This window comes from Monodon monoceros, unplaced genomic scaffold, assembly GCF_005190385.1.
Source record: "Monodon monoceros isolate NGI ecotype Baffin Bay Population unplaced genomic scaffold, NGI_Narwhal_1 Super_Scaffold_21, whole genome shotgun sequence".
Taxonomy (NCBI): Eukaryota; Metazoa; Chordata; class Mammalia; order Artiodactyla; family Monodontidae; genus Monodon; species Monodon monoceros.
In genome coordinates, this window is record NW_021703778.1 from 63,847,234 (window position 1) to 63,874,780 (window position 27,547).

A 27,547-nucleotide genomic window follows, 5' to 3' on the forward strand; every position below is an offset into this window, starting at 1 on the left:
TTCTTTGTAACCGTAAGTAGGCATGCAGTTCGCTCTCTAACCCTTTTGACAAAGGTGAGGGCTTCGCCTTCCCCACAGCCTTTCTAAGGAGAGAGGACGCTATCTTTGTTCCCTTCCTCTCCGCTCCCGTCCTTCCCTCACGTCATCATTGTGTGTTGTTCTGACGTGAGACCATCTCACTCTCTCACTCTCCTTTAGCCCTCCCGCTTTTGGGCAGATCCAAGAGGAAATGAGGCACTCTTTCTCCTGGCCAGCCTCACTCTGGGCCATTGCACAACCACTGTTTACACAGTGAGTGTGTTTCAGCCTAACCTTTAATTGGCTAATAAAACCATGTCGGGAGCGAGATAACCCAGTACTCTGACGCTGATCTGGCTCTAGGGGCACCAACTCTTCTCTTGGCAAGAGGAGTCAGGAGCAAGACCCTAGCAATGCACAATGTGCCAAAATACATTTGCTCCTAGTCAACTGATGGTCTGCCGGTAGGTAACTACATGGAACCAAGACCTGCGTGCCTCTTAGTTGGTAAAGATAAATCATAAAGCCTCCATAAACCACAATTTTATGCCAAACCTCTGTTTTATTAAAAAAGGAAACAACAAAAAGGTAACCACCAGCAATGGTCTTACACGGCCAATAAAGAGGAAATAACGTTATAAAGAAAACAGGGATTAGAAAATTTGTTCTCGAATTCATGTTTGAAAGTGCTTTGTTTAATATATAATTGGGGGTTTATCTGCTAAATCTGTATAAATTTAAAGCCCCTTCTATTGTTACCTTGTGCTTTATCACAAAATCTTCTATGTCGGGCTTCCCTAGTGGTGCAGCGGTTGAGAGTCCGCCTGCCGATGCAGGGGACACGGGTTCATGCCCCGATCCGGGAGGATCCCACGTGCCGCGGAGCGGCTGGGCCCGTGAGCCATGGCCGCTGGGCCTGAGCGTCCGGAGCCTGTGCTCCGCGATGGCAGAGGCGGCAGCGGTGAGAGGCCCGCGTACCGCAAAAAAAAAAAAAAAAAAATCTTCTGTGTCTCCTAGAGTAAATTGTAGAGAGCAGTTCTCAAACTTTTGGTGTCTGGATCATTTCATGCTCTTAAGAGAGCTTCTGTTTATGTGGGCTAGATATCAGTAATTACTGCACAAGGAATTAAAACAGAACATTTAACAATATTTATCTATAATTAATTTGAAAATAACAGGAATAAATTCATTACATACTGACATAAAGTATTTAAATATATATTTACAAAACAAAAAAGTTAGTAAAAAAAATGCCATTATTTTTGCGTCTTTAACCTCTGGCTTAAGAGAAGACAGGTAGATTCTCATATCTGCTTCTGCATTCAATCTGTTGTGTTCTTATGGTTGAAGTATGTGAAGAAATTCTGGCCTCACACAGATATGCAGCTAGAAAAGGGAGGAGCATTTTACTGGGTTTTTCAAATAATTCTGGATTTTCTTCTTTGACACTACACCAAAACTCAACAAGTAGTAGTTTCTTAAAGGTTAGTTGGAATATGGAACCTGAAACCATACCAGTAATTTTCTGTATTCTGTTATATTCAAATACACTGGTATATTTTGCACTTTGAATGAATCTTTTACACCCATCCATATTTTTATAATGGCATGCATTTGGTCACTTGGAAGCTATTAGTTCAATGAGTTATGTAGCTCTTCCAGATGTTGACATGTTGAATTACCAAATGGGATTCTATCAAGTAATCACATTTATTGATATCACCACCTACATCATCAGAAAATTTTTTATGTATTAGGATGCTGTCAGGTTCACGGTGTTGGGTACAAGTGTTACAAAATTCTAATATTTGCCTGAAAGCTTGAATCTATTAGTAATAAATATTGTCAACTATTTTTCTTGAAATGATGAGCTTACTTGGTTCATTTTTGAGAAAATGTAGGACATACATGTAAGTTTGAACAACTGCCGTCAGTGGTTCTAGTAAGAAAATGGCATTGCATTCAAAAAGCAGTGAGTTCAGCTCTTAACTCGAACAATGGCACAAGTACTTTTCCCTGGAGATCAACATCCTTCTTCGGTACGGAGCAGAAGCGCTCTGTACTTTATGTGTACTTCCCATTTTGTCAAAAAGACTTGTACTCAAGGGTCAAAATTTAATAAGCTTAATAATTTTTACTGCTTCATCAGGACAGTCTCAAATGAACTTGGTAATGTTTTGTTACCAGCAAGTCCACAGTAATAGCAAAAATGACTATTGCCTTGATTCCTGCAAAGGCATTAGGAGTTTTACCCGCCAGTGCTTTGGCACTATCAATGCAAATGACCAGTACAGTCAAAAGGGCAAATAATGTCTTAGTGTTATTATGCAAAGAGTTTTAATCTCTTGGAACCCCTGAAAGGGCCTTGGAGACCCCCAGGGGTGCCTGGATCACACGTTGAGGACCACTGCTGTGGTAGATAGTACCAGTATAAATCCACTCTCTAATCTGCTCAATGCTTATGTCCTTGTGGGGTTCACAGAAAGAAGATTTAAAAGGTTTATTTCTGTCTCCACATTCCTGCCCTCCCTGCTCAAAAAAAATTCCATTGTGGCGATCCAACATAAATAGTGTGTATAGAACAAAGAAATTGCAGTACTCTTGAGTTCATCAGCATTTTTCTCCCTAACAAAGAAAGCTACTCTAACAAGCTATTGGGAAAACTACTGTGAGTTATAGGAAATATGACATGCTCAGTCCCCCTTCTATCCCGTCTAACTCCCAACCCTCCCAAACCTTTCACTTCGGGGGTATTTTGGATGAGCTCCTCATAGTGTCCTCAGAAATAATTGGGTGTCCTAATTCAGCCACATGCAAATTAATGCTCCCCTAAAGAGGCCTTATTATAATTTCCAACCCTTGATGTCTACATAATCCCCTATAGTTCTTTAACTTCTTGCTTTCTAACTTCTGTTTACCGATGCACTACTTTTGTCAGCTCAGTATAGCATCAATTAGTAACAGTTGTTTATTAGGTCTCCCTAGAGCCTTGAGAAAGCTGCTTTGTATTTATTAATGACTACGCAGAGCACTACTATTTTTCGATAGCATTTAAAAATGAGTAAATTACTGAAGATGAACTATAAAAGAACTTCAAATGTCAAAGGCAAGCAAAAAAAAAAAAAGCACATTATTTCAAACCACCCAAAATGCTTGCATGGTTAATTTTATTTTCAATTTAATAACAAGAAGTGGTGGGGGGGGGAGTCAAATCCAGACTCTTCTTCCCGTTCTACCGTTAGCATTCTGGAGTGCACACCACTTGCTTGACAGAACTGAGGCACCGATCTGGCGACTAATTAACAGCCGGTGTAACAGGTCTAAATTTCATTATCACACACACCTGTTAGGTAACGCACACCTGATTCAGCAAAAAATCCACCCACAAGGCAAATGTTAAAAAATTTAAAAGCAAGGGTGTGTGTGGGGGTGCCGGTGGGGACAACTCCAGAAACTTAGGTCCAGTTTTATGTCAAGCATAATTCAAAACAACCAACTTGAAATGTATCCAATTTGTACTCTTATTTTGTGTATATTTCCTTGGACCCTATTAGGTGAAGTTAGAGCTGCCCATGCCGGTACACAATTTGCTTCTTAAGGAAACCAGAGACCAATCTCTCCTGCGATGAGTCTCTCCTAACCAAACTTAGAGCGACGGGGAGCAATTATAGAGCTCATTTGCCCTCCTTTTATATTCCTGGTCATTTATGAAATGAAGACGCTGATCTGCAAAAAAATCACTTTGCATTCAAGAAAGGAGCTCTGGGAGCTACCCCAGAGCATCTGGCTACGAGGCAGAAAAACACACCTCGGTGCACTTCCTTTGTCTTGCGCTCTCTCTTTGATGTGTAAGTCACTGGTGGAGTAAGCTGTGATCGCTTTGATGTTGAACTTCTAGACTTTATTGTTACTAGCATGCCTACAAGGAGGGCTGTCAGTCATGTCGTACGTCTGAACAACCGTTTTTCTTTACGGCACATCTCTTACAAGCATCAATCCTTAAGTACATGTTTTCGCATTTCTGCTGACTACCACACACTTCATTGGAGGAGGGCTGTGCTCAAATATAACTATAGCACCCACATCTTCTGTAAACACCCTGAGGCGTCATCAGACGGCTGGTAACCAACCTTCTGCAACAAGAGAAGCCTGAGCGCAAAACATATTTCTAGCAAATGAAAACATTCTGAAAACACTCAAGCCATCTTAACAGTCAAAATGAGGAGTTTAGCCAATATTTCCCCTAAGCAGCCATTGAAATCATACAGAAACTTCCAAGCCACTTTAAAAGGGATTCTGAATGCAACAGCAACAGGGGGCTTAGAAAGTCTGCCAAAACTTTGAGAAGTCTTGACTCACATTAAATGACTTTGTTTCTCTGCAGTGGGGGAAACAAAACACTTCTGTTCTACATGATTATGCTTGTGATAGAAACATTGCTTTTGAAATAGATTTCTGCCAATTATTTTGTCAAACGGTATCATTTTCAGAAGGTGCTTGCTATTATGGATGTAGCTTAAGTTACAGGAAGATGGCTTTCTATAATTTTCTGTCTAAGGAGAACATATGGATGTATATCAACATGTGTCAATTTCTTAAATATATACATGCCAAACAGGCAATGTGCTCATCCTATAAAAAATCTCTGTTGAAAAATACACGGCTCTGATTTCATTTACCGGCTCCCATCAGATTTACTCTTCAAACTCCTTTCTCATTTGTGCAACTGCCAAATATTATCAAACCCCGCTGGGAGATTCCACACAAAAAGGAAATAAAGTTAAGGTGCTTACATCACACCATGCTGGTTTATAATGAACTGGTATCTTTCTGAATAAATGTTTCAACGAAACCCAAGTTCTTAGAGATACAGGGTCACAGATGAGGAAGTAGAATGATATTTTTCATGATAGAACTTAGTTTTGTAGTTTTCTTTTATTAAGCTGGCAACACAGGAGAGATACACTGTTTCTGCTTGTTAAAAACTGCAAACAATATATTGGGAGAGACTCAATGTCTTTGGGTTTCTGGCCTGGAATATTTGGTAAGTAATAAAATTACTGTGGTGTGTGATGGTTAAGACTATTCCAGGGCTTCCATTTTTAAGCAACCTCCCTACCCGACCTCCTTGGTTTTAACTCAACCATCAAAAAACGCTTTGGGCTAGAATTTGATACATAAGGTATGACTAATTTACGAGAACTAAATCAGGGCATAAATATAATGAAAGCTTGCTTATTCTTAAATTTATTTAAATAATTGGCAGAAAGTAATTACCTCTTTCTACCTTAAATTTTCACTCCCCAAAGGAACCGATCAGCTGATGAAGGGACCTCTAGCAATTAGGGGTTGAGACAAGGAATAAGGAAACCAGAGTGTATTTGTTTTGTTCCTCCCAGTCTTGGACGAGAAACCAGACCTTTCCTTCTGTTTTAAGACAAACATTTTCACAGAATGAGAGAGCTGGAAAAGCTCTTGATGGCTATCAATTTCCCCTAATTTTACAAATGGGGAAAGTGAGCAATTGAGGTAGCCTGACCTGGCAGGAGAACCCATGTCTTCTCCCACCCTACATGGGGGTGGGGGGTGGGGTTCCACCATCCAACACTACTGCCCTGCACTGGGGACGGACGACTCACATGTCAAATAAGGGTGTTGGACCTCAGAGGTTTCTCGACCAGAATCATCTGGACAGCTTTAACAAATTATCAATACTTGAGACCCACCTCAGACCAATAAAATCAGAGCTTCCAGGAGTGGAGCCTGGGCTGGTGTTTTTCAAAAAGCTCTCTAGACAGTCTAGTGGGCAGACAAGGCTGAGAACTAAGAGACCAGATGACCTCTAAACTCCCTCTTGGGTCTACGGCAGGACATTCATCACTGGTTAGAAAAAATTCTTGGATTTCATTCCCTGCTGTTCATCCATGAGGCCATAAGCAATTCTAAGCCGTTACAATTTCTATGTTGGCCAAGCTGTTGTCACTATCTGTATTTATCTAGTTCATTTATATGTTTACTTAGGTATTATCTACCTCTTCCCACGAGAACATACACTCGAAGAGACCAGAGGTGAAGCCTGCTGTGTTTGCTGTTGCCCCCATGGCAACATCACATCTGCCACATGATGGGCTACGGCACCGCCATTTTCCAAAGAAGGAGGGGCTGGAGTTGGTGCAGAAGGGGGTCGGCCTTCCTCCACATCAGCCAGAGTAGTTCCACTTTTCTGTTTCACCGGACTAGAATCTAAGTTGCACAAAGGCAGTGTGGTGTCTGTGTCATTCAAACTTCGCCATTCCAGTGCCTGGAAGGGGGCAGATACACACCAGGTGCTCAGGGCCTGAGAAACACCACCTTATAAATAGGAAGCATTCACAACTTGCAGGGCTCTAAAACCTGGACTTTGTTGCTGAAAAAAAAGCAACATAGAAGAGGCATCACTGTTGCCACTGGAGTTGGCCTTGACTTTTGAGGCACAATCCCCAGCCTGCCCCACTGAGTGGTCACAATGGTGGCAAGACCCAGCCCCGGGGCTCCGAGGGCTAGAAGGCCAGAGCTCCTGGGCAAGGTTTATGCAGAAAAGGAATACAGGGTTGGGAAAGCATCACAGGGGCCTCTTCTGTTTGGATCATTTGGGGTAACAGACTGGGAGCCTGCCCACGTTTTTCCTACACACTGGTTGATAGAAAGGCCAGACATAATCAGAAGGCTATCTCAGATGTGTTAATAACATCCACACAATGGCAGAAACTGCTCATGGTGTGCACCTCACCCCCTCCGAAAGGAGATTTCAGTGGCCTCAAAGGAAAGTTTAGGCTTACCTTAATATCACTGACGTGAGCATCCTTTCCTCACTAGTAAGAGGAGAGGGTTAGACCCGAGCAGTAGTTCCCAAACCTGTCAGATCCTCAGTCACCAAGGGGAGCTTTTACAAATTCAGATTCCTTGGCCTCTCCCCAGACCATCGGAATCATGATCCATATAGGTGGTGATAGAGAGCGGGCACTTATTTTTTTTAAATGCTTCTCAGCAAACCGTGAAGATCAATGATATTTGGGAACCACTGAAGGGTTGGAGGATTCTGCTGCCCATCTGAGCTCTGACAGGCAAGGGCGAGGTTTCACAGAGGGAGTGAGGAGGACCATCTGAACTGGCAACACCTGAGACACCTTTTAAGTACCTTCCTGGGCTGGGAAGACCAGGCTGACAGAATCAGGGTCTCCGTGGGTGGGACCCGGAAATCTGCCTTTGTAACTCTTCGGGTTATGGGTTGCTCTCCAAAGTTTCAGAGCCACTGCTTAGGCAGAATTTTAGAGCTACCCTATGGCTTATTTGGAAGGGAATCATGTTCACACATAAATAGAAGGATTAACTTTATCTAATTACATTAATGTTTCATTGCGTGTTGCAAACTCTTTGTTTTAAATGGCACGGACTTCATAGAAACTACAAACCTATAAGCTCAAAAGTCTTAAAGCAGCTTTCTCTAGTTAAGCGTGGCAGGCAATTTCTCAGTGCATGTCTTTAAACGCTGATTCATGGCTTAAGATACACGATAGGGAGGAAGGTGTCCTTGTTCCATTATAAAAGCACACAGGTGGCACCTAAACAACGTAGCACACAATAGGCACTTAATAAGTATTTGCTGAAACAACTTTATTTCGTTATTTATACCCAGGGTTCTACCGAAGATTTGACGTGAGATAAAGAAAAGAAGAAAAAAAAACCCAACGACTGCAAAATGAAAATAACATTCTGTGAAAAAGAGAATATTTCTCATGTGGTGAAAGAATCACACTTCTGGGTGGCGCAGTTTGAAAAACGGCTTGCTTCAGTAACTGATCTGAAACTTAACCACAAGTCTTCACCTCTGAACCACTACCTTATTTCTATGATGAAAAGGTTTAAACAGCAGGTTTTCCTGACTTTTAAAAAATTCCCTTCCTTCTTTTTCATGTAAAGATGCAATTTAATCTTTCCGGTAGGAACAAGTAAGCACTGTCGTCCTTTAAAATCCTGGTGATTATCTGTCATTAAGATCACCCTGGTTATTCTAGCTCAGCTCAGAAGCCTGGACTACTTGAGCAATGCAAAATTCACGTAAACTTGAATTCTCATCTCTCCCCGTAGCATCAGTAACAAAAGATATTTAAGGAAATAGGAAGGTCAATAATTATTTCTTTGATTCCAATACAGAAACCAGATTGTTTCATAATAGTTTCACACTCAATATACCACTGAAATCTAAGCACACATTTCACCTGTATTATCTATTATCCTAAAAATTACACAAACAAATGCTTATCTCTACTTTGTGCACTGTTTTAAAGCATAAATGATATAATGTTCTAAAAACCTGTGTAACATATACTCAATTTCTTTGGCAAATTGTATATACTTAAGTGAATAAAATGCTCTAACCCTAAGACTTCAGAAACCAGCGGGTTAATAGTTTTGCATCCATTGAAAAATTGCTTTATTGCCAAAAAGATCAACAATACTCTACTTCTTTCTAAATGTTTCCCTTTTTTGAAAGAAAAAAAAGCTTTAGATTTAAAAAGGGAAGATGCCAGATTTCTCTGATCAAAATGACTGACAATCTCTTTTTAAAAAATATTCGAGGGTAGGGGAATAGAATTGAGGCTGAAATTCTAAAAACAAACAACCAAACAACAAAAAAACCCAAGGATTACCACAAAAGTCATAATTGTTTACTCACAAACCAAATCTCACTTAAATATTTAACTTTAATATGGAGCCAAACAGAATTTTATAAATCAACTTTAAGTTTAAAAAAAATTCCCTTCCAAGCAAACTTTTAACATTCATTATCTCTCCCACAGACGCATTTCTAACAACCATGCAAAACAATAAATTACACTTTTGAATCTGATGTAGAAAGTCCCACAGCAATCGAGAAAATAACTTCAACCTTTGACCTTCTCCACTAGCCTGATGGGAAATGCATTGGCACTGTTACCGCTTTTAGCATTCCATGAGAAAGTAACCACTAGAGGGCAGCCTTATTTCAGCTCTGACACACTACGTTGGCGAAAAACACCTCAGAAATGCTTCTCATGTTCCTTTAATTATTTTTTCAATATCTTTGATTTTCTTGGATATTTAATATCAACTTCAGTTCATCCAAAAGTATTTCTAAGTAGGTCAAAGGTCCACTTTCACAAATCACAACGGTAGCACAAAGGCTAGTCATGACGTTCAAAAGATACAGCCTAGCTTATGAATCTTAAAAAATTTAAAACAAAATTTAAATTCTTTTCTCTTTACTACATGGTGGGTTAAGTGCTGAGTCAATCATATCACAACTAGGACTCGGGTTGTGGTACAAAAATTCAAGAGGTTCTAGTCAAACTGAAATGTGTTTGAGGAAAAAAATGACCAAGGTTGCTAGAAGGCTGACTGTGAACAGAATGGAGTGGAGACACACAGCAAAGATTGAGGGAGGGTGTGTGTGTGTTTCATACTTAGTCTTCAAATAACTGACAATCTTTCAGTCTTTCATATGAAAGGTGAATTAAATTGTATTGTACACAGCCCCAAAAGAAAGGGTCAGAATCGAGGGATTAAAAGTACAAAAGAGAGACTTATGCTTGAAATAAAAAGAATTTTCTTATTCAAGATGGAACAAGCTTCCTCTAACGATAGTGAGCTCCCCATCATAGGAGGTGTTCAAGCATAACCAGACAATTTGCCAGGAACGCCGTGGAGAGGAACCAAATGCCAAGAGGGTGTGTATCTGAATGACATTTTAGGTTTCTGCTCTCCTTGAGACTCTATGAAATGATGCTTATTTGCTTTCAGGCAAAGACCACTCAATCCAGTTGCCAGAGAAATAAACCCCCATCAAGTGAGAAATGAGCTTTTGCAGATCTATCTACTTGGAAACTTTGACTCTGATTTTCTAAAAGACAACAGATTTCTCAAGAATACGCCCATGATCATGCCCGTTAGCTGTCATGGAAACAACCAGGACAGCACTCACAAGCCCAAAGATTCATTAGTTTTCTACTCCATAAAGGGATATGAAATTTAGAAGATGCGTTTGTGAATGCTCCCTTTGCGTAAAGCTAAGTGGACCATATAGATAAATCTCCAGCTCGATTTTCTCATAATGGAGTTAGGTTACACAGGTTAGCTGCATTTCATAGTATTCCATATTCTTTAGGAAAAGTAATGCTTACACTTCACTCATATCCTCTTACACGAAGCAGACTTAATGAAAATCGTGGATGAAGAGAGCTAATGGTAAGCAAATAAGAATAACCCTATTTGTACCAAATTGATTTTATTAAATAGTAATTTAAAGATATTAGGCTCAGCAAAGCATTACATAATTGAATCTATTTTTTTCCCTTATAAATGCCAGAGTTATAATTTCCACTAACTAGAGACAAAGTTATATCCAGGACATTTTCACAGCTTCCTCCAGGGGAGGCAGCGTGAAGACAGTAGAAATTAGGGCTCTAGCCCTCACTTCACTTGTCAAGCTTGGCTAACCAACACATAACCTCTGTGAGTCTCAGTTTCTTCGACTAAAAACCACGACAGTGTCAGTGACTTCCCAGGGAGGATTAAATGAGACAAGAATGGCTGCAAACCATAAAGCAGAAAACAAATATAGATTAACATCAAACTGCTATTTGTTTATGAAATGCTTAGTAAATTTCAGAGGCAATGAAATCAAAGGCAAAAAATGAAATCGCTGGCAAACCTAGGGAACAGGTTTGACATTAATTTTTATACAAAGATTTTAAAGTCATCATATTTCTTCCTTATATTATGATGAGGGCTAACAAATGCAACTTAGAAAATCCAGAAACAAAAGATTTCAACTGCTTTCTTGCGTTTTGCCTGTTGGCTAATATATGCTAGTATCTGTCTATTTAGACCTCTTATTTCCGGTATAGCACTCTGACAATGAACAGAAAAACCATGATCAATCATGTCACACACAATACTGACAGATACAAAAATCTCTGACTGCAAATCTCTAAGGCCATGACTCAAGGGCTGGTGTGGAAGGGAGGCATCGTCGGTGGAGGAGCTAGAGGAGGGAGAGAGAACAAGTAAATCATTCCTCAAAGGGTCAATATGTGGTCTTTGAGATAATACCAAATGTGAATTCACACCTGTGTTGTCACTGGTGGACCCCTCCAAATTATTATTATTTTTAAAGCACAGAAACATAAAGGCTAACTCTGAGCATCTAATTATGGTTTTTTAAATGAATAAATATGAAATATATAGGTTAAGGCGGGCTTGATTTCTTATTAATAAACACTGTGAATACTTAGAATCCATGCAGAAAATTTCTATGACAAAGTATTCATAGATTTGTTCAACACAAGGGGTTTATTGATTACTAAAATAAGCTGAGAAGATTTTAAGAAAACTCAACTCTACCTCTGCAGATCTAGCTATCTATCTATGTATCTAACCATCCAGTAACTTTTTCTCCCAGTAAATGGTCATTTGTGAATATTATTTTCTTAGGTGCCCCAGAGCAAATTACAAAGTAGCTAGGTGCTACTGCTGATGCTTTGCAATTATCTACTTGCTGACCTCATCCATTTTATTGTGATTCACTTGGCTGGGAGGGAAAGGTTGGGGAAAAAAAGGAGTCTAGTAAGAACTATTAATATATTTACTAATATATCTACTAGATAGTAAAAGAAAAAAAAGCCCTAATATTTAAATCATATATATATTTAAAGGACTAAGTCTGTTTAGAAATTGTATTATTTTTTAACTGGGCAGCATTAAAGAAATTATATGGTACTCAATTCAAATCGAGGGCAAAGTGGTTTACTTATGATAAATTGAAAGTGATGTGATTGAAATATGTAAAATCAAGAGACTGCTCATGAAAATGGTGCTTCTAAAATATTCTCTACTTCATAGAAGGTCCGAGCTCCCTCCTCACCCAGTGGACAAATGGACTCAGAGATCCTCTTTGTCTTTAAAAGAACTGACCTCTCCTTGTCTGCTAAGCACTCTGGGGTCTGAAATAGCCATTTGAGTTTTCTCTTTCCAAGATCCAGCCATCACCCTCTTCCAATCCTACCCATCAAAGGTCATGAAAATGGAAAAAAAATCCCAGCTAAGGGATACCACTGACACAGTACTTAAAATAAGACGAGGGATAAAATTCAAATTTCATTTGGGAAAGAGAAAGGCCAAATTCTTTAAAACTATAAAATCACATTTACTAGAGTTGGAAATACCCCTTATCACCCACATATACAGTAGTTTCAAAGCGGTAACATGCCTTGTGTTTGTACATGGATTGTGCTGAGGGAAGAATCTATGATGGGACAGACATTCCCCTTAAGCCTCCCTTCGCTCCCTTAACTCCATTTACATGAACACAGGCTGAGTGCTCCGCTGCTAGGAAGCAAAGGGGGTATAATCTACTAAAACTGATGAAGCGCTCGCATTTCCCTTCCACTGGCTGCTGCCTGACATTTGGCCAAAGCACTTTTATGATGCGTAGAACAAGTGCTCCCCTGATTATAAATGTTATCTCTGGCTCTCTCCATTTGCTCAAGAAGCAATCCAAATGGTACTGGAATTCTGTTGTTAATTAAACAAAAACAAAACTGAAGGATGAGACTAGAGTTGCTCAAATGAAGATTTATTACTTCTAAGCACAAGCCCACTTTAAGCCTAAACTTATTTGACAACTAACGCAGAGAAAAGATTTTCTTCTTTGGTGAGTTCAAAAGGCCTGCTTTAATGATGTTTTAAAAACATCAGTAAATCAGCCAACAAAGAGAATGTTTCTCTTTTATGGTGGCTTGTTCTCTCCTCCCCCAGCCACATGCATACACATACCAAAAAACTATATTGTAAAGAGTGTTTCTGTTTTGTATAAAAAACCTAATTACACAAACTCTCTTACATATGGGACCAATTTAACTATTAAAACTGAGAGGCAGTAGGGAAGTATTTAATATGACTCTGGGCCACTTTTTTTTCCCCTTAAATCTGATACGGAAACATTTACAGCATTCCTTATTTTCCACAAACTATTTTTCTTCAGTTTAAATAAGCTCCAAAGCAAGATAATCCCATTAAGACACAGGATATTATGATATTGGGAATGAAATATTCTAATTGTCTAAATGCATTTTATTTCTACACCTCCCCTCTCCGCCCCCCCCCCCCCCGCAGCTGAGCTTATAGAAAAACTGAATTGCCAGTACATCTGAGCTACTTTTCGCAAAGCACGATACTATGCATCTATTATCTTGTGGCAGCCAGAGGTCACTCCAAGACAAATGTGTGGGCTAGAGCTTTTGGCGGATATAGTGGCGGTGTGATTCCCATGGTTATATCACTAAGGGATAGTATGGAACTTCATTTAGTGCTAGCACTACAAAACCAAAAGCCTATGTACTCAGAAACATCAAGTTAAAACATTCAGACGCACTTTCCTTATTGTTTGGTGGTTAGTGTTCATTAGGGGAAATAGTATCAGCTGCTCACCCTTCCTCAGTCGACACGAATCATACTAAATAAAATAGATAAGGGCTAACATTGACACCTCCCCAAATCTATTTCACGCCTTAAAGAAAAAACGGAAGAAAATGTCTTAACTACAAAGGCTATCTGAATCGTTTTACTCTTACAGGATTAATGAACCGCTGGAAATAGCATAAAAGTTTTTTACAGGGGGAGGGGAGAAGCATACGTTTCGTCTACATAAGAAGTCGGTAAGAAAATCTTAAAATCATTTTGGGAAGAAAAAAAAAGTTAAGTGCTTAAGAACGTGGAGGTCTCCTACCCTTTCCTTTATCTGTTGCATATTCTAAAAATGATTAAGTTTCATTTCCCGCAAGCCACCGGGGAAAAGACAAAAATTTGCTCTGGGCACGTCGTATAGAAAGATTTCATCTCAAGCAGCTCATCTTAGCGTCCAGTACGTTTCGGCCTGTTAATAATTAATAAAAGAGATGCCACCCAATCTCTAGTGAAGAAAGGCAAAGCTCGGTGATCCGAAAGTAAACCCAGTGCAGATACCGAACTGGTGTCCTTCATCTAGGATTGCAACAAAACCTCAACCTTAGCAAACGTTTAACGAGCGCTCCGCGCCCGCACGGATGGGCAGAACCCGCAGGACAGTCTGGGTCTGCAAAACTGCTGCGTATGAGGGGAGCCCTGTCCGCCGCAAACAGATGGGGCTCTAAATCCCCACTCCCAGCGGCCGGGTCTGCGGGCAGATTATCGGCCCCGAAGAACCTGCTGGCGCACGAGCCGGCGGAGGGCTGCGGGCTGAGTTTTCTCTCGGGCTGTTTGCGTGTCTCGGCTTGTCCGGACGGCGCAGGCGAGTTCCTGCGCACCTCCAAACTTTGGCTTTCCCATTAGAAATTTCCCTGACTTGCCATGGTTTCTTTCCTCCTCACCTGAGAAGACCTGAAGCCAGTCCTCTCTGCAACCAGTCCCCGCTGCCATCCCGCCACCAGCCCGGCAAAGGACTTCGGATCAGGGCGGAAGGCCGGACGAGGAGGTCTGGCCGTGACTAACCAGCGCCCGCCGGCCTTCGCCGCCGTCTAACCTCCACCACTGCCTGCGAATCCTGTGCGGGGGGAGAAGTTGCCTCCCCACTTCCATCCACAACCCAAAGTATCAAGTGAGGGTGCGCTGCGGCTGCCACCCAGGGAGTCTTGGCACGCTCCAGAAGCCCGTCTCGCTCGGGCCTGCGCGCTTTCGGAAGCGGCCGCGGCGGGCACGCAGCGCGGACCGGCCGCACTACCCCTGCAGGCGGCCGCCCTGGCGCTCGGGGCCGCCGGGCGGCGGAGGGGGGCGGGGGGGAGCAGGGTGCAAGGCCCGGGACGCTGACCAGTCCCCAGGAATGACACCGCGCCCGGGCGCACGCTCGGCCCGGCCCGGGCGCGGCGCCTTCCCTACGTAGGCCGGAGCTGTCCGGGGTGCGGGCCCTGGGGACACGTCGCGGGCGCCCCTTGGATTCCTCCGAGCTCCTCAGACCCTCCCCTCCCTGCCAGAAGCGCGGCGACTCCCAGCAAACTTTCTTCCGGGCGCCCCGCCGGGTGCCAGGCGGACCTGGGCGACTGACAGAAGCCGAAGAGGACAGAAGAGAGGGATCCAGCCCCTGCGCCTTTGCCCCCGACAGGAGACAGGCAGATCCCGCGGCCGGGCTCAGGGGGCGCCCTGCAGGGGTCCCAAAAGCCCTGGCGGGGCTCCAGCGCCCAGCCCCGGGCAGTACGTGCGCTCAGGCAGGCGCGCCCACCCCTCCCCCTGCGCGCCCGCCTCCCCGCCCCCCGGAGCAGCCAGCCCACCCGGCCCCGGCGGGGCGCCCGGGCTCACCTTTCATCGCTGCGATCACAAAATACATCATTTAAGCCGCGGTGCGGAGAGCGCAGGGAGAGCGGATGGTCCGACCCCGGAGCCCCCTCTGCCGCCGCCGCCGCGCCGCCGCCGCCTGAGCCACAGCAGCAGCTGCCGCAGCTGCCCGTCCGCCGAGAGCCATCCCGAGCCATAAGAGGCTCCATGTGACCGGCTGACATCACGGCCGCCGCTCTGTTTACACCGCGCCCCTCCGCTTCCTCCCCGGGCGGGAGGCGGGCGGCGGGCGGCGGGGGCGCCCTAGCGCCGCGCCCCGCCCCCCCGGGCAGGTGAGCGGCGGCGGCTCCCGGGCGCACCCGCGCTGGCGCTGCCCTCCCGCGCCCCCGGCCCGCACCCGGGCCCCCGGCCTTCTCCTCGCCTCCCTGGGCACCTGTGGCCGCCCGGGCGCTTTCTGCGTGCAGCGCCCGGAAGATCGCGCGTCTACTTTCTCCCGCACCCCTTGGGCTAGAGGGGCGCAACCCGACGCTACTTTCTTGCTCTCTTTCCGGATCTCCCAGGGGTGATAACTGTGCCAACTCGTTGGCGGAAAAGAGGGGTTTGTTCGGTCTGGCGCGGGGGCGGGGGTGTTGTAGTCACCCTCACTTCCAATTTCCCAGATCACCCCAGCTTTATTCGGAAGGTAGAGCCCCCTCCGGGGGCCGTGGAGAACGCAGTCATCCGGACTGCTCGGGGAGTGGAGTAAGCGCCTCCTCAGTAAGATCCTGGGAGGCTCGGCCTGTGAAGGGGGAACTCCGCCCACCCAGACGATGATATTTCTCATCACACCTACACCTAAGGTCCTGGTTTACACCTCTCCCTTCCCCCAGGACCACTGATACCTGGAAGGAGAGCAGAAAACTCTGTGTGAATCACCTAAATGAACTCGTCGCCAGCCGATTTGAGCCACTAATTTCCCAGGCTCTTCCATATATCCACCATTCTCTCCAAAGAACCGATCTACAAGTGGAAAAGGTTCTAGTTTTCATACCCTAAAAATGAGATGTTGTGGTACATTGGACAGGAAAAACAAAAAAGAAAAAACCAACAGCAACAAAAAAGCAAACAACCTCTAAAGGTCAACTTTGTGAATTTTAACTTGCAGCTAAGACCTAATTCCTTCCAAACAATCCTTTTTACTGGTCTTGTGGAAACTTAAATCATGATATTATTATCAGATGAATCTCTTTACTATGAATTTCAGATGCTACATACCCATAGTCTGTGTTATTTAAAATTTCTGCAGGCTTGTCAACAGTATTGAGTGTAGCAGAAAAAATTATCAAAAGCCAAGTTTGTTACCTACTCCAGTTCCTTCACACAATTTCAACTCTGCTTTCTTTTCTGATGGCCTGTGTCTCCATTTACAACGCAAATATTAGATGGTTATTAGTTGTTGCATTCATGGTAGTTAAACAAGGAGAGTCCTAACATTTTTTCCCATATAACCGAGTTGTCCTTGACTCTGAGTTGGCCCATAATTTAAAACACATGCAGACAATCAGCACTGGAAAAACTAGGATTCATACACTCCCACCCCCACATCCCCCTTCAAGGCAAAATTTACAGAGCGCTCTGATTTAGAAGGTCAAAAAAAAAATTCATCGTACATTAAATCAAGCTGCAGCTTTATAAAAGTTTGATTTCAACTAAAGTCATCCCAACAGTTTTTTTTCTTTAGAGTTTTCCCCAAATAAAACCACAAAAATAAGAAATCCTAAAAGCATGGAGTCAAGGTCTACCCATGTTAACTCAGCTGCACAGCCATAGCGAAGTGGACAAGGGTTTCAAATGAATCAACCATACCCACTATGATGTTTATAATGATGAAATTAAGTCACACCACGTTCCCATGATGCAACTGCATCTCCCAGTGAGGCAACACCCCTCAGTTACACTGACACTATCCCTCATATTTGGTTCTTGATTTCCCTCATCCTAACGACTTTAACAAGGATGGGTAATGCCAAGCTGTCCTGTTGGTAGGTCCTGGATACGATTTTCTTTCCTTTGTATTGTTAAAGGATGGAAAAACATCAGAGAGTGCGTGCTCATAGGGGTGTTTGTCCATACTCGCTGCAAACGAATCCAGATATACCACTCTGAAAATTCAATGTTACTTTAAAACAGCATGCTGCTTTAGAAAATAATGCTTTGAAAATGACCAAATCCATTTGGTCTGCCTGTCAGACATCTGACTCCAAGGTAAATAGTCTTACATTACTAGTAATTGGTATTTATTTCCAGGCCATTTCAAATGAAATCGGTAATCGGGAATGACATGTAACATGACATGTGCTCCCTCAATTACAAGAAGAATCATTCATCCTATAGATATATCCCCACTAGAAATATATTCTCACAATACTTATTTGAAATATTTACACATTTATTTAACAAAGACATTTCCAGGATAATGTAATATTGACCTTGCCCTTTAGAAATGTATTTCATTCTCACCCTGCAACTAATGAGCAACAGAATTTCAGATATTGTCGTAACCTTCCTGTGTGGCTAGATGCTATTTTTAATACATGCCTCTAATAAATGTATTCTTTTATTTTCAACACAGCTTTCAACCCAGGGTATATTAGTGTTCTGTATATTAACACAAAGCTCTCGTGAAACTTCAAAAGTAAAAACAAGAGGTTTTTTTAAAGCCTCTTGGAATACAACTTTTCTACAGAGTTATACGTCCTCAACCAAGTAAATCAGTCAGGAATGAAAGGATCTGTATTTCCCTTCAATACTACTAAACTGGAGCCAAAAACGATGCACATTTCAGTGCAAAATTTTACCAGCTAAATATTGAAATGCAGGAATAATTATTTGGATTCCATTAAATACACACTCCTGGAGTGCCTGCTATGGGGGAAAAACAGTGTTAAGCAGTATACTCTTTCCATTTGAAAAATTTTTACCAAGTGTTCTGGAAAAAAAAAAACCCATAAATAGAATATTGCTTACATGAAGATAATTAAACAGGATGGGAACTCTTTACCGTGAATGGGATTATATCATACATGCATTCTCAAGTCAAATATTTCTGTTGGCTAAACTCTGAAAAAGAAGGCACACACTGCATACTTAAAACACATGTAATTCAACTCAGAGTTCTCTAGAGAAAGCCCCACATGGTGTCCCTACGTACTGGGTTTCACATTGGATCTGTTACTTAGCAAGGAATTGGAGGGACATGACCGATGTCAGGTTGTTCCAAAATGCCTATGAGAAAAGCCTGCTGGATTTCTGCAGGGGTCTAGACTGGAGTATAATCAGTAAATTGGTGTCTATCTTCCCACTTTCAGAGGTTAAATAAAGAAATGATCCTTGACTTTAGGAAAGTACATTTGGTTTTCTACCAAACGGAATCTGATCTCACGGTATACCACACCGACTCACACACTGAGTGCTATTGGGGAGAACGGCAAAACAATGGGTTGACAAACTTTTCCAGAATCGGCAAGTGGCTCGCAGTACAAAGATGTTTTCAAAGTTGGATGATGCACCTGAGAGGGAGCATTTTGGCTCTGAGGTTCTGTCTCGCCTGGGCCCTGATTCTCTTTTTCCAGTGTGTGGCAGCTTGCTAATTCAACTAACTTCTTCCTAGCTGAACAAGAAAGGGATCAGTGAAAGATTAATGTGGTCCGAGGCAGCTTGATTCAGCTGAATCATTAGCCTCCATGGCATTGTGATCTGTAGGAGTTGGGCCATTCAGGCCAACATAAAGCCAGGGGACCGGGTCTCCTGCAGACCAAACAGAGTCAGACTTAGTTCTGATCAAGACTACTTGGGAAGATCCAGAGTAGACACAAACTTGCCTACAGCAGATCACAGCCTTGCTTAGTTTTGAGTCTGGAAGGAGCCAATGTCTCATAAAGAAACATTTATAAATGGAATAATACTCATAAGACCAAGGTGACAGAGGGGTCCCCCTATTTATGTGTGTTGGGGGAGGGGATGAACAGATTAATATAACTTGTTTTATTCATGATTTTAAAGCAAATATAGATGCCAGATTTAAATGTACATGTATGTATGCACATAGTCCATGAAATATAGTGAATGATATTTTGATAGCAAGAGACATCTTCAATTTTACACACACACTCACACACACATACATATTTCACATTACCAAGCACATATACTGAATACTTATTATGCTCCTGGCCCTATACTGGAGAATCAAACAAAAACAAGACAATAGCTCTGATCTTGAGAAGCTCCCTAATCAGCTGACCTTGGCTCTGAAAACTATACAGAAGTCAGTTCCCTGAGTCTGAACTTTCCTAAAGAAAGGCAGTGTCTGGTCAGTCACCCACTGAAAAGATGTTTGTACAGCACTTCACCCCTCACAGTTGATAGATGGCTGCAAATTATTAGTGTGGCTGTTAGTGTAATGGGATGTCAGAGGTGAAAGATTTGGCTGCATTGAGACAATGGTGAAGGGATTCTGAGTTTCTGGAACCACACATCTCATACATCTATTAGGAAATTCAAGAACTGGCAGATGTCTTGTAACCATCACAAGGAGGGAAAGGGTAAGGTTCACAGGCATTCAGACCCAAGCAACCCCCATAGAATAGGTATGTGGGAGGTCCCTCACTACACACACACCTGCTAAGGCGGCAAGGAAGGAGACTCACCTCTGAGGCCAGAGGAGCTGCCATCCCTGGTGTTCCCATGAGATGTCCTCACCCCACTCCTACAGCTGGCAGTGGAACAGGCATTCAGGAAATTATTTTTATTTATTTTATTGAAGTATAGTTGATTTACAATGTGTTAATTTCTGCCGTACAGCAAAGTGATTATCTCATATATATGTATATATAGATACACAATATATATTCTTTTTCATATTCTTTTCCACTATGGTTTATTACAGGATATTGAATATAGTTCCCTGTGCTATAAAGTAGGGCCTTGTTGTTTATCTATTCTATGTATAATAATTTGCATCTGCTAATTCCAAACTCCCAATCCATCCCTCCTCCACCCCTTTGCCCCCTGGCAACTGAAAATCTGTTCTCTATCTGTGTCTGCTTCTATTTTGTAGATAAGTTCATTTGTTTCATATTTTAGATTCCACATGTAAGTGATATCGTATATTTGTCTTTCTCTGTCTGACTTACTTCACTTAGTATGATAATTTCTAGGTCCATCCATGTTGCTCCAAATGACATTATTTCATTCTTTTTTATGGCTGAGTAATAGTCCATCGTATATATGTACACCACATCTTTTTTATCCATTCATCTGTTGATGGACATTTAGGTTGTTTCTGTGTCTTGGTTGTTGTAAAGAGCGTAGGAAATGATGTTTCTTTTCTTTTCTTTTTTAAGTTAAAGGAATATGGGTAGCAGAAGTGAACTCAGAACCTGGAGCCCCGGGTTCAAATTTCACACTTGTCACTAGCGTTCTACGTCACTTTGGGCAAGTTATTTCCCCTCTCAGTCCGTCAGGCCCCTGACCTGTAGAATGAAGAAATGGGAACAGACCTCAAAGGGGTCCTGCAACTCAAATATCCCGTGACTACTTTCAAGACCATGTCCCAGCCCCTTCTCAGAAACACCTTCATCCCTTCCTCTTTGGGGTGCCATGTCCACTTCCTTCTCCAAGGAGCCTTCCTTGTTTCACTGAACCCCAGGGTAGGCTACCGTGAGCTCTGCCATTAGACAAAACTGGGCTCCAAACCAACCTTCATCCTACTCACTAGCTGAATGATCTTGAGCAAATCTTTGTTTCCTCATATGTGAAAGAAGGATAGTAGAACCTCGTAGGCACACTGGGAGGATTAAATGAAACAAAGAAAGGACACAGCGATTATCTCTTAGTAGACTTACAAGTGGAAATACCATCACCATTCCCACATTGTTATACACACAGATCCTGTGCCTGGCAAAAATTATTGACCTTAATAAAGATGTGTTGACATGATTATCAGCACACACTTTTGATAAGCTTTCTACAATTTTGAAACGTGTGTGTGTGTGCATGTGTCTGTGCGTGTGTGTGTATGCGCGCGCGTGTGTGTGTGTAGCAAGCATTTATTAAGTACCTGCTAGGTACTGGGACTACAAAGATGGATAAATATTAAATTACCCCTTGGCATAAGGGGCCTCTTTTTAAAATGTATTATTTTCTGTAAGAGTGCAGGCTTTTTATGTCTTGTTTCCTGTAAGAATGCAAGTTCCCATCCAATGAACAATGATAAACATCTGTGCATTACACTGTGCTGGGACATGGAGAGGAAAGGAAAAAGAGTAAGATGTCAGACCTTCCCTCAAGGAGCTTGCAATCTAGTAGGAAAATGAATTCAATGCTTATAATGTAAGGCAGAATGTGTGACACATACTCTAAGTTAAGGTGCTATGTGAGCCAAGAGTAAGAGAGGTTACTCTGTGCAGGGTTAATCTTATACTTTATGAGCAGAAGGACTTCACGGAGGAGGTACCACTTGAACTAGACCTTGAAAGACAAATCAAATTTTAGTGGATAGAAAAAGGAATAAAGGGCAAAAGGACATCTTAGAAGGAGGGCAGAACACAGGTAAAAGGACAGAGATAGAAAATGCATTTTTAACTTAAGAAACAACTAGTAGTGATGGTTTAGAGTATCATGAAGTACATATAGATAAGGAGGGGAGAAAGCTCAGAATACAGGTTGTAGCTATTTCTTTCACTTTCCTTCGAAGTGCCTAGTACAGAGCTTTGCAAAGTATACACAGTCAGAGAATGATTTTTGAATAAAGAACTGAGGGCAGAAGAAGGGAACTGTGCTTTAGAAAATAAATCTCTTTGCAGCTTGCCTATTTCATAGTCTTATTCTAAGGATTAGTAGTTGGTCTGATAGTCATAAAGTTAAATTACACTTAATAAAACACATAGAGCAAAAGAGTTCCACATCACAGCACACCCAGGAAGAATAAAACTGGAAATGGGTGTTATTTCATCAGAGTGAAAAGCTAAGCAGAGCATTTTAACAGGAACTAGGTAAATTGAGTGTTATTTGATTTCGTATCTCATCCATTTCAGTTCTGAAAATGATCTGAGACAGTTCTATTAATACAGATGTTTCATATAGAGGTGATATGTTATTTTTTAAGAACTCTTACAATATATATTTTCAAATAATGGGGAGAAGATAAGCAGTTACAGATGGTTTTCCCTATTTTTGTCACGCATGATCAAGGACCACAGCGTAACGTGGGTTTCACTGGGAAATCTGAGTCTCGCAGCTAGGAGCATCCCAGGAGAAAATGTTGGCATTATTTTGCTTTCGCAGAGAAAATATGCTTCTGTTCAGTCAAGCAAAGTAATCAATTATTATGCATTATGAAATACTCATTTTATAACTAGTGACATTTCAGACAGTTGTACCACATGTCAATAATGGTTTTGAGGCTCACATTTAAGCTCCAGCTCATAGGATGGAATTCACTGGGCCGACAATGTTGGGTCAGAAGTCCATTCTCTGCCCTTAGAAGTACACTTATTATTTATGTCCAGTCCTGCACTGAGGAAGTATGCTGTGAGGACTGAAACAAGAACAGACTTGGGTGTGTCTTTCTGTTTTCATAAAAAATGTTAATTTCTTCTAAATATATTAGATTCACATTTAAAAATCAAAACTTTTCTCTTGAATTAAAAAAACGATTCCTGTATTTTGTAAGATGGAGGTTCATTAAATTAGGCATTCCATTCAGAGGCTCCAAAATTCACATGAGATTTTGAGTACTCCAGTTAAACCTTGTGTTCCACAAAGATGATTTTCTGAAATCAAAATGGCTTTCCAATACTTATATCACACTGCTGCTGTTCCTGCTTTTACCTCACCTATTGCTTCACAATTCCTTGGAACTTACTCTGTGGCAGGTACTTTTTAACACTGAATTCACTCAAAACTCTCTTTTGTAGGCGAGGAAACTGACGCACAGATAAATTAACTTGTCCAAGAACACAAGGAACCATAAGGAAAACCCAGGTGAACTGAATCTAGGGTATGCACCCTTAACAACTACGTTATGACTCTCAAACACTTTCTGAAATTTCCTTGAATTGTGCACTACTCAGTATTTTGAAAAAGGCAAGCTGACTTCTTCAGGAATCAGGAATCTAATAAAATTTAGGCATGCGTGCAAGAAATTCTTTTATCACTAGCTCTCATAATTCAGCGGGGTTAGCATGTGTCATTATGAATTATTGCACAATTTAGTAAATTATTTAATTACTTACTAATGAAGAAACATACTGTACACCGTTGTAATTATCCTGTTTGAAAACAATGTTGTCATTTGTCCATTTAATAAACATTTGCTACACATTAACTCTTGAGGGGAATTCTTTGCACTTTTGGAATACACAACTCTAAATACTGGCAACAGAATGTGACATAGGAATAGAAGGAAACTAACAACTTACAAAAGCCAAAGCTGGTGCTTCTAAAAGACTCCAAACAAAGTAACAAGTCTGTTAGAAACACAAAAAATAATAATTTTATACTTCATCCTCTTCTACAGGAAAAGCACAAGATAGAGATAGTTACTGTTTTTACTTTTTCAAATTGTATCACGGCTGCTCTTTTCATAAATAGTTTTTGCAACATGTCACATAATATAGCATTTCTTTCACCTATTTTAATCACCCAATAAATGGCTTCCATAGTATAATAAGCAGAGCTACTTAATTTTCAATACACTTTGAATAAATCATTGTCTACATTTTTTAAGTGACTATAGTCATGCATGGCCTCGTTATTTATACAAAGACATAGTACATACATAGCCTCAAGATGTTTTGACAACACATCTTAAGTAAAATATAAAGTAATTTTTTTTACTTTACCACATACTTGCTCCTTGAAATATAACAGAAATAATGTGGCAGAGCCATGGTAAACAAGGAAAAATTTTTAAAAGGACATATCAGAATTGCAAGACACTCAGAGAGGTCATGTGGTAGGTCTTCCTGCTTCCAAGGATGTGACCGTCCATGTCTGACAGTTGCCTATCATTAAGTAATCATATATAAGCAAGGTAAGTGATATATTTTTTCTCTTTTCATATTTTCTCTATTATCCCAGGGACGATATGCCATTTCACTGGGTAATTCAAGTCAAAGGAAAGTTTTGCTCTCTTATGAGTAATGCATATACTGAATATTAGAGTTATAGTATAGTTTGCAGATTTCACCAGTTGTCAAAAACCAGTAAGAGAATACTTCCTGTAAACCAGTAAGAACCACAATAAATTTAAGCACTACAAAACAGCAGAAAAGAAAACATATTTTTTATGTTCATTGTATCCACTGCTCAATTATGGTGTAACATAAATTACTACATAGTGTTTATTTTACACTAACAGTGTTTTATCGAGAACTGCAGTAAAATACGTTTTAATAGTATTTTCTGATGTTACTGTGGCAAACTAGAGGAATTGTATATTGATTCATCCTTCAGACCTCAGTTGTTTTTCATTTCTTATCAAACTATAACTTACATACAGCAAAACTCACTCTTCTTAGTGAACAGGTCTGCAAATTTTGACAAAGGTTTTTAATTTCATAATGACCAACACAATCAAGATATGAGAGTTCCATCTCCCTCTCCTCCCAAATTCTTTTGTGTCCTTCTGTAGCCAACTTATTCGCCTTCTCCAAACCCTGGTAACCACAGATTTGTCTCTTCTATCCCTATAGTTTAGCCTTTAAAGAATATCATTTAAATGGAAAAATATATTAATGTAGCCCTTTGACTCTGGTTTCTTTACTTAGCACAATGCATTTCAGATACACTCCAAGAGCAAACCAATAATTTGTTACTTTCTGTAGTTCAGTAGTATTCCAGTCTGCAGTTTACTCATTCCCTGATTGAAGGACATTTAGGTTGTTTCCATTCCTCAGCAATCACAAATCAAGCGGCTATGAACATTCATGTACAGGTTTTTTGTGTGAACATCAGTTTTGTTTTTTTGTTTTGTTTTGTTTTGTTTTTGCGGTACGCGGGCCTCTCACTGTTGTGGCCTCTCCCGTTGCGGAGCACAGGCTCCGGACGCGCAGGCTCAGCGGCCATGGCTCACGGGCCCAGCCGCTCCGCGGCATGTGGGATCTTCCCGGACCGGGGCATGAACCCGTGTACCCTACATCGGCAGGCGGACTCTCAACCACTGCGCCACCAGGGAAGCCCATAACATAAGTTTTTATTTTACTTGGGTAAATATCTAGTAATGGGAACGAAGACCCAACGCAGCCAAAACAAACAAACAAACAGACCAAACACTGAACCAACAGCCAACAGCAATGAACAAAGCTTATCTAACACGTATTTTCTCTGTAAGGCACATCACACTTAGGAACACTAGCCAGCACTTTAGCACTATGTTCGGGGGCTACTTTAAACAGCAATATTACCAACAAAAAGCACACAAATTAGAAAAATGTGGCACTAAATAGACTGTGAAAAGGACACTTGTTTACAGTATGAAAGCTGAAACAAGAAGGCAGAACGCTGCCTCAACCAACCTCAGCTGGGAACATGTGTGTCAGGATGCTTTGCGCTTGCCTAAGTATGAGAAAGGCAGCCAGTAATTTTTTTTATAGCTGAAGTACAATCGATTTACATTATAGTTGATTTACAATATTGTGTTAGTTTCAGGTATATAGCAAAGTGATTCAGTTATATATTATTTCGGATTATTTTTCCATTATAGATTATTACAAGGTCTTGAATATAGTTCCCTGTGCTATACAGTAAATACTTGTTGCTTACCTATTTTATGTATAGTAGTTTCTGTTAATCCCATACTCCCATTCCCCTCCCATTCCCCTTTGGGAAAGTTTGTTTACTATGTCTGTGAGTCTGTTTATGCTTTGTATATAGTTTCATTTGTTTTACTTAGATTCCACATATAAGTGATATCATAGAGTATTTGTCTTTGTCTGACTTACTTCACTAAGTATAATATTCTCTAGGTCCATTCATGTTGCTGCAAATGGCATTATTTCATTCTTTTCATGGCTGAGTAATGTTAATGGCAGCAAGTATTGATTTGGGGGTTATAAATAAATTTTGCTGAGTAGGCAAATATGCAAATACACAATGCCAATAATGTGAATCAACTCTACCATCTATCTATCTATCTATCTATCTATCTATCTATCTATCTTGCCATCCTACAGTTTCAGTTTAAATGTCACAGGCTTGAGGATGTCTTGTCCAAACTGCTAGCCTCCATCAGATGAGCTTTGGGCTCCCACTGGCATCCTGTTCTTCCCTTTCTGTAAGCCTGATTCTTCACACTGTTTTGGTTTTGTTTTTTGTAATCATTTGTTCTCTTTTCCGTCTTCTTCACTGGACTTTACGCTCCAAGAGGCAGGGATTCGCTTTTGTACCTCTTGTAACATGAAGGCTGAGCACGTTGCCTGGTATACGCTACACGCTGGATAAATATCTGTTGAATAAACAAATGCTTCTTTGAAAGCAGCATGTATGCTGGAAAGAGCACTAGAATTGGAGTTGTAAAATTTGTCTTACCATCCCAGTTCTAATACCTAGTGGTTGTGTAACTGGTGACAAGTTACTTATATTCCTTGAGCCTCAGTTTTCTCACCTGTAAAATTGGAAAAAGAATGCCCATATTTCAAAAAAAAAAAAATTAAGCCTTCAAAGTCAGACAATAAACCTGAAAACATTAGTATCTGTTGATATCCAAGTCACTGGATTGGAATGGTTTCTGAACCACGACTAGACTTTTATAACTATGTGAGCAGTATAAAATATACTGATGAACACTATGAACAGCAAGTTTATTTAGCCACCCACATACTACCAACTCTTCATGTATTTGGTTTTATGAACTCAGGGGACTCCAATAGTTAAGATAATTTTTTCACTTTAGAAGTTTTTGCACTCCATCAAGCCACACTCTTTAAGATCAAAGGTTATGTACACTATACACTATGAACATATCTTCATAGCAATTGACGATTTACGTACTCCATTTCAAAAATATTTTCTGAACGTTTGAAAGTCACTCTGCAATAACATAGAGTTTGTATTCTTTGGAAACAAGATTTTTTTCTCTTTCAAACACTACCGAAAAAACAAAGAATTAAATTTAATTAATAACCATACCATGATTCTGCCTGAAATGTTTTCTTGCAAAGATCTG

At 41.1% G+C, this 27,547-nt stretch overlaps 1 protein-coding gene across 2 annotated transcripts in view; it reads right to left on the minus strand.

Moving 5' to 3' along the window:
- Positions 1-27,547, minus strand: part of RORA (RAR related orphan receptor A) — a 728,434-nt gene that overhangs the window by 80,969 nt on the left and 619,918 nt on the right. The window contains exon 1 of one of the 2 annotated variants that reach the window (XM_029239444.1): positions 15,364-15,524. The exons of the other annotated variant lie outside the window; for it this stretch is intronic. Coding sequence (XP_029095277.1) covers positions 15,364-15,394 — 31 coding nt within the window. The 5' untranslated portion in view covers positions 15,395-15,524. Of the gene's footprint in view, positions 1-15,363; positions 15,525-27,547 lie in introns of those variants that run through there. 2 annotated transcript variants of the gene reach the window in all.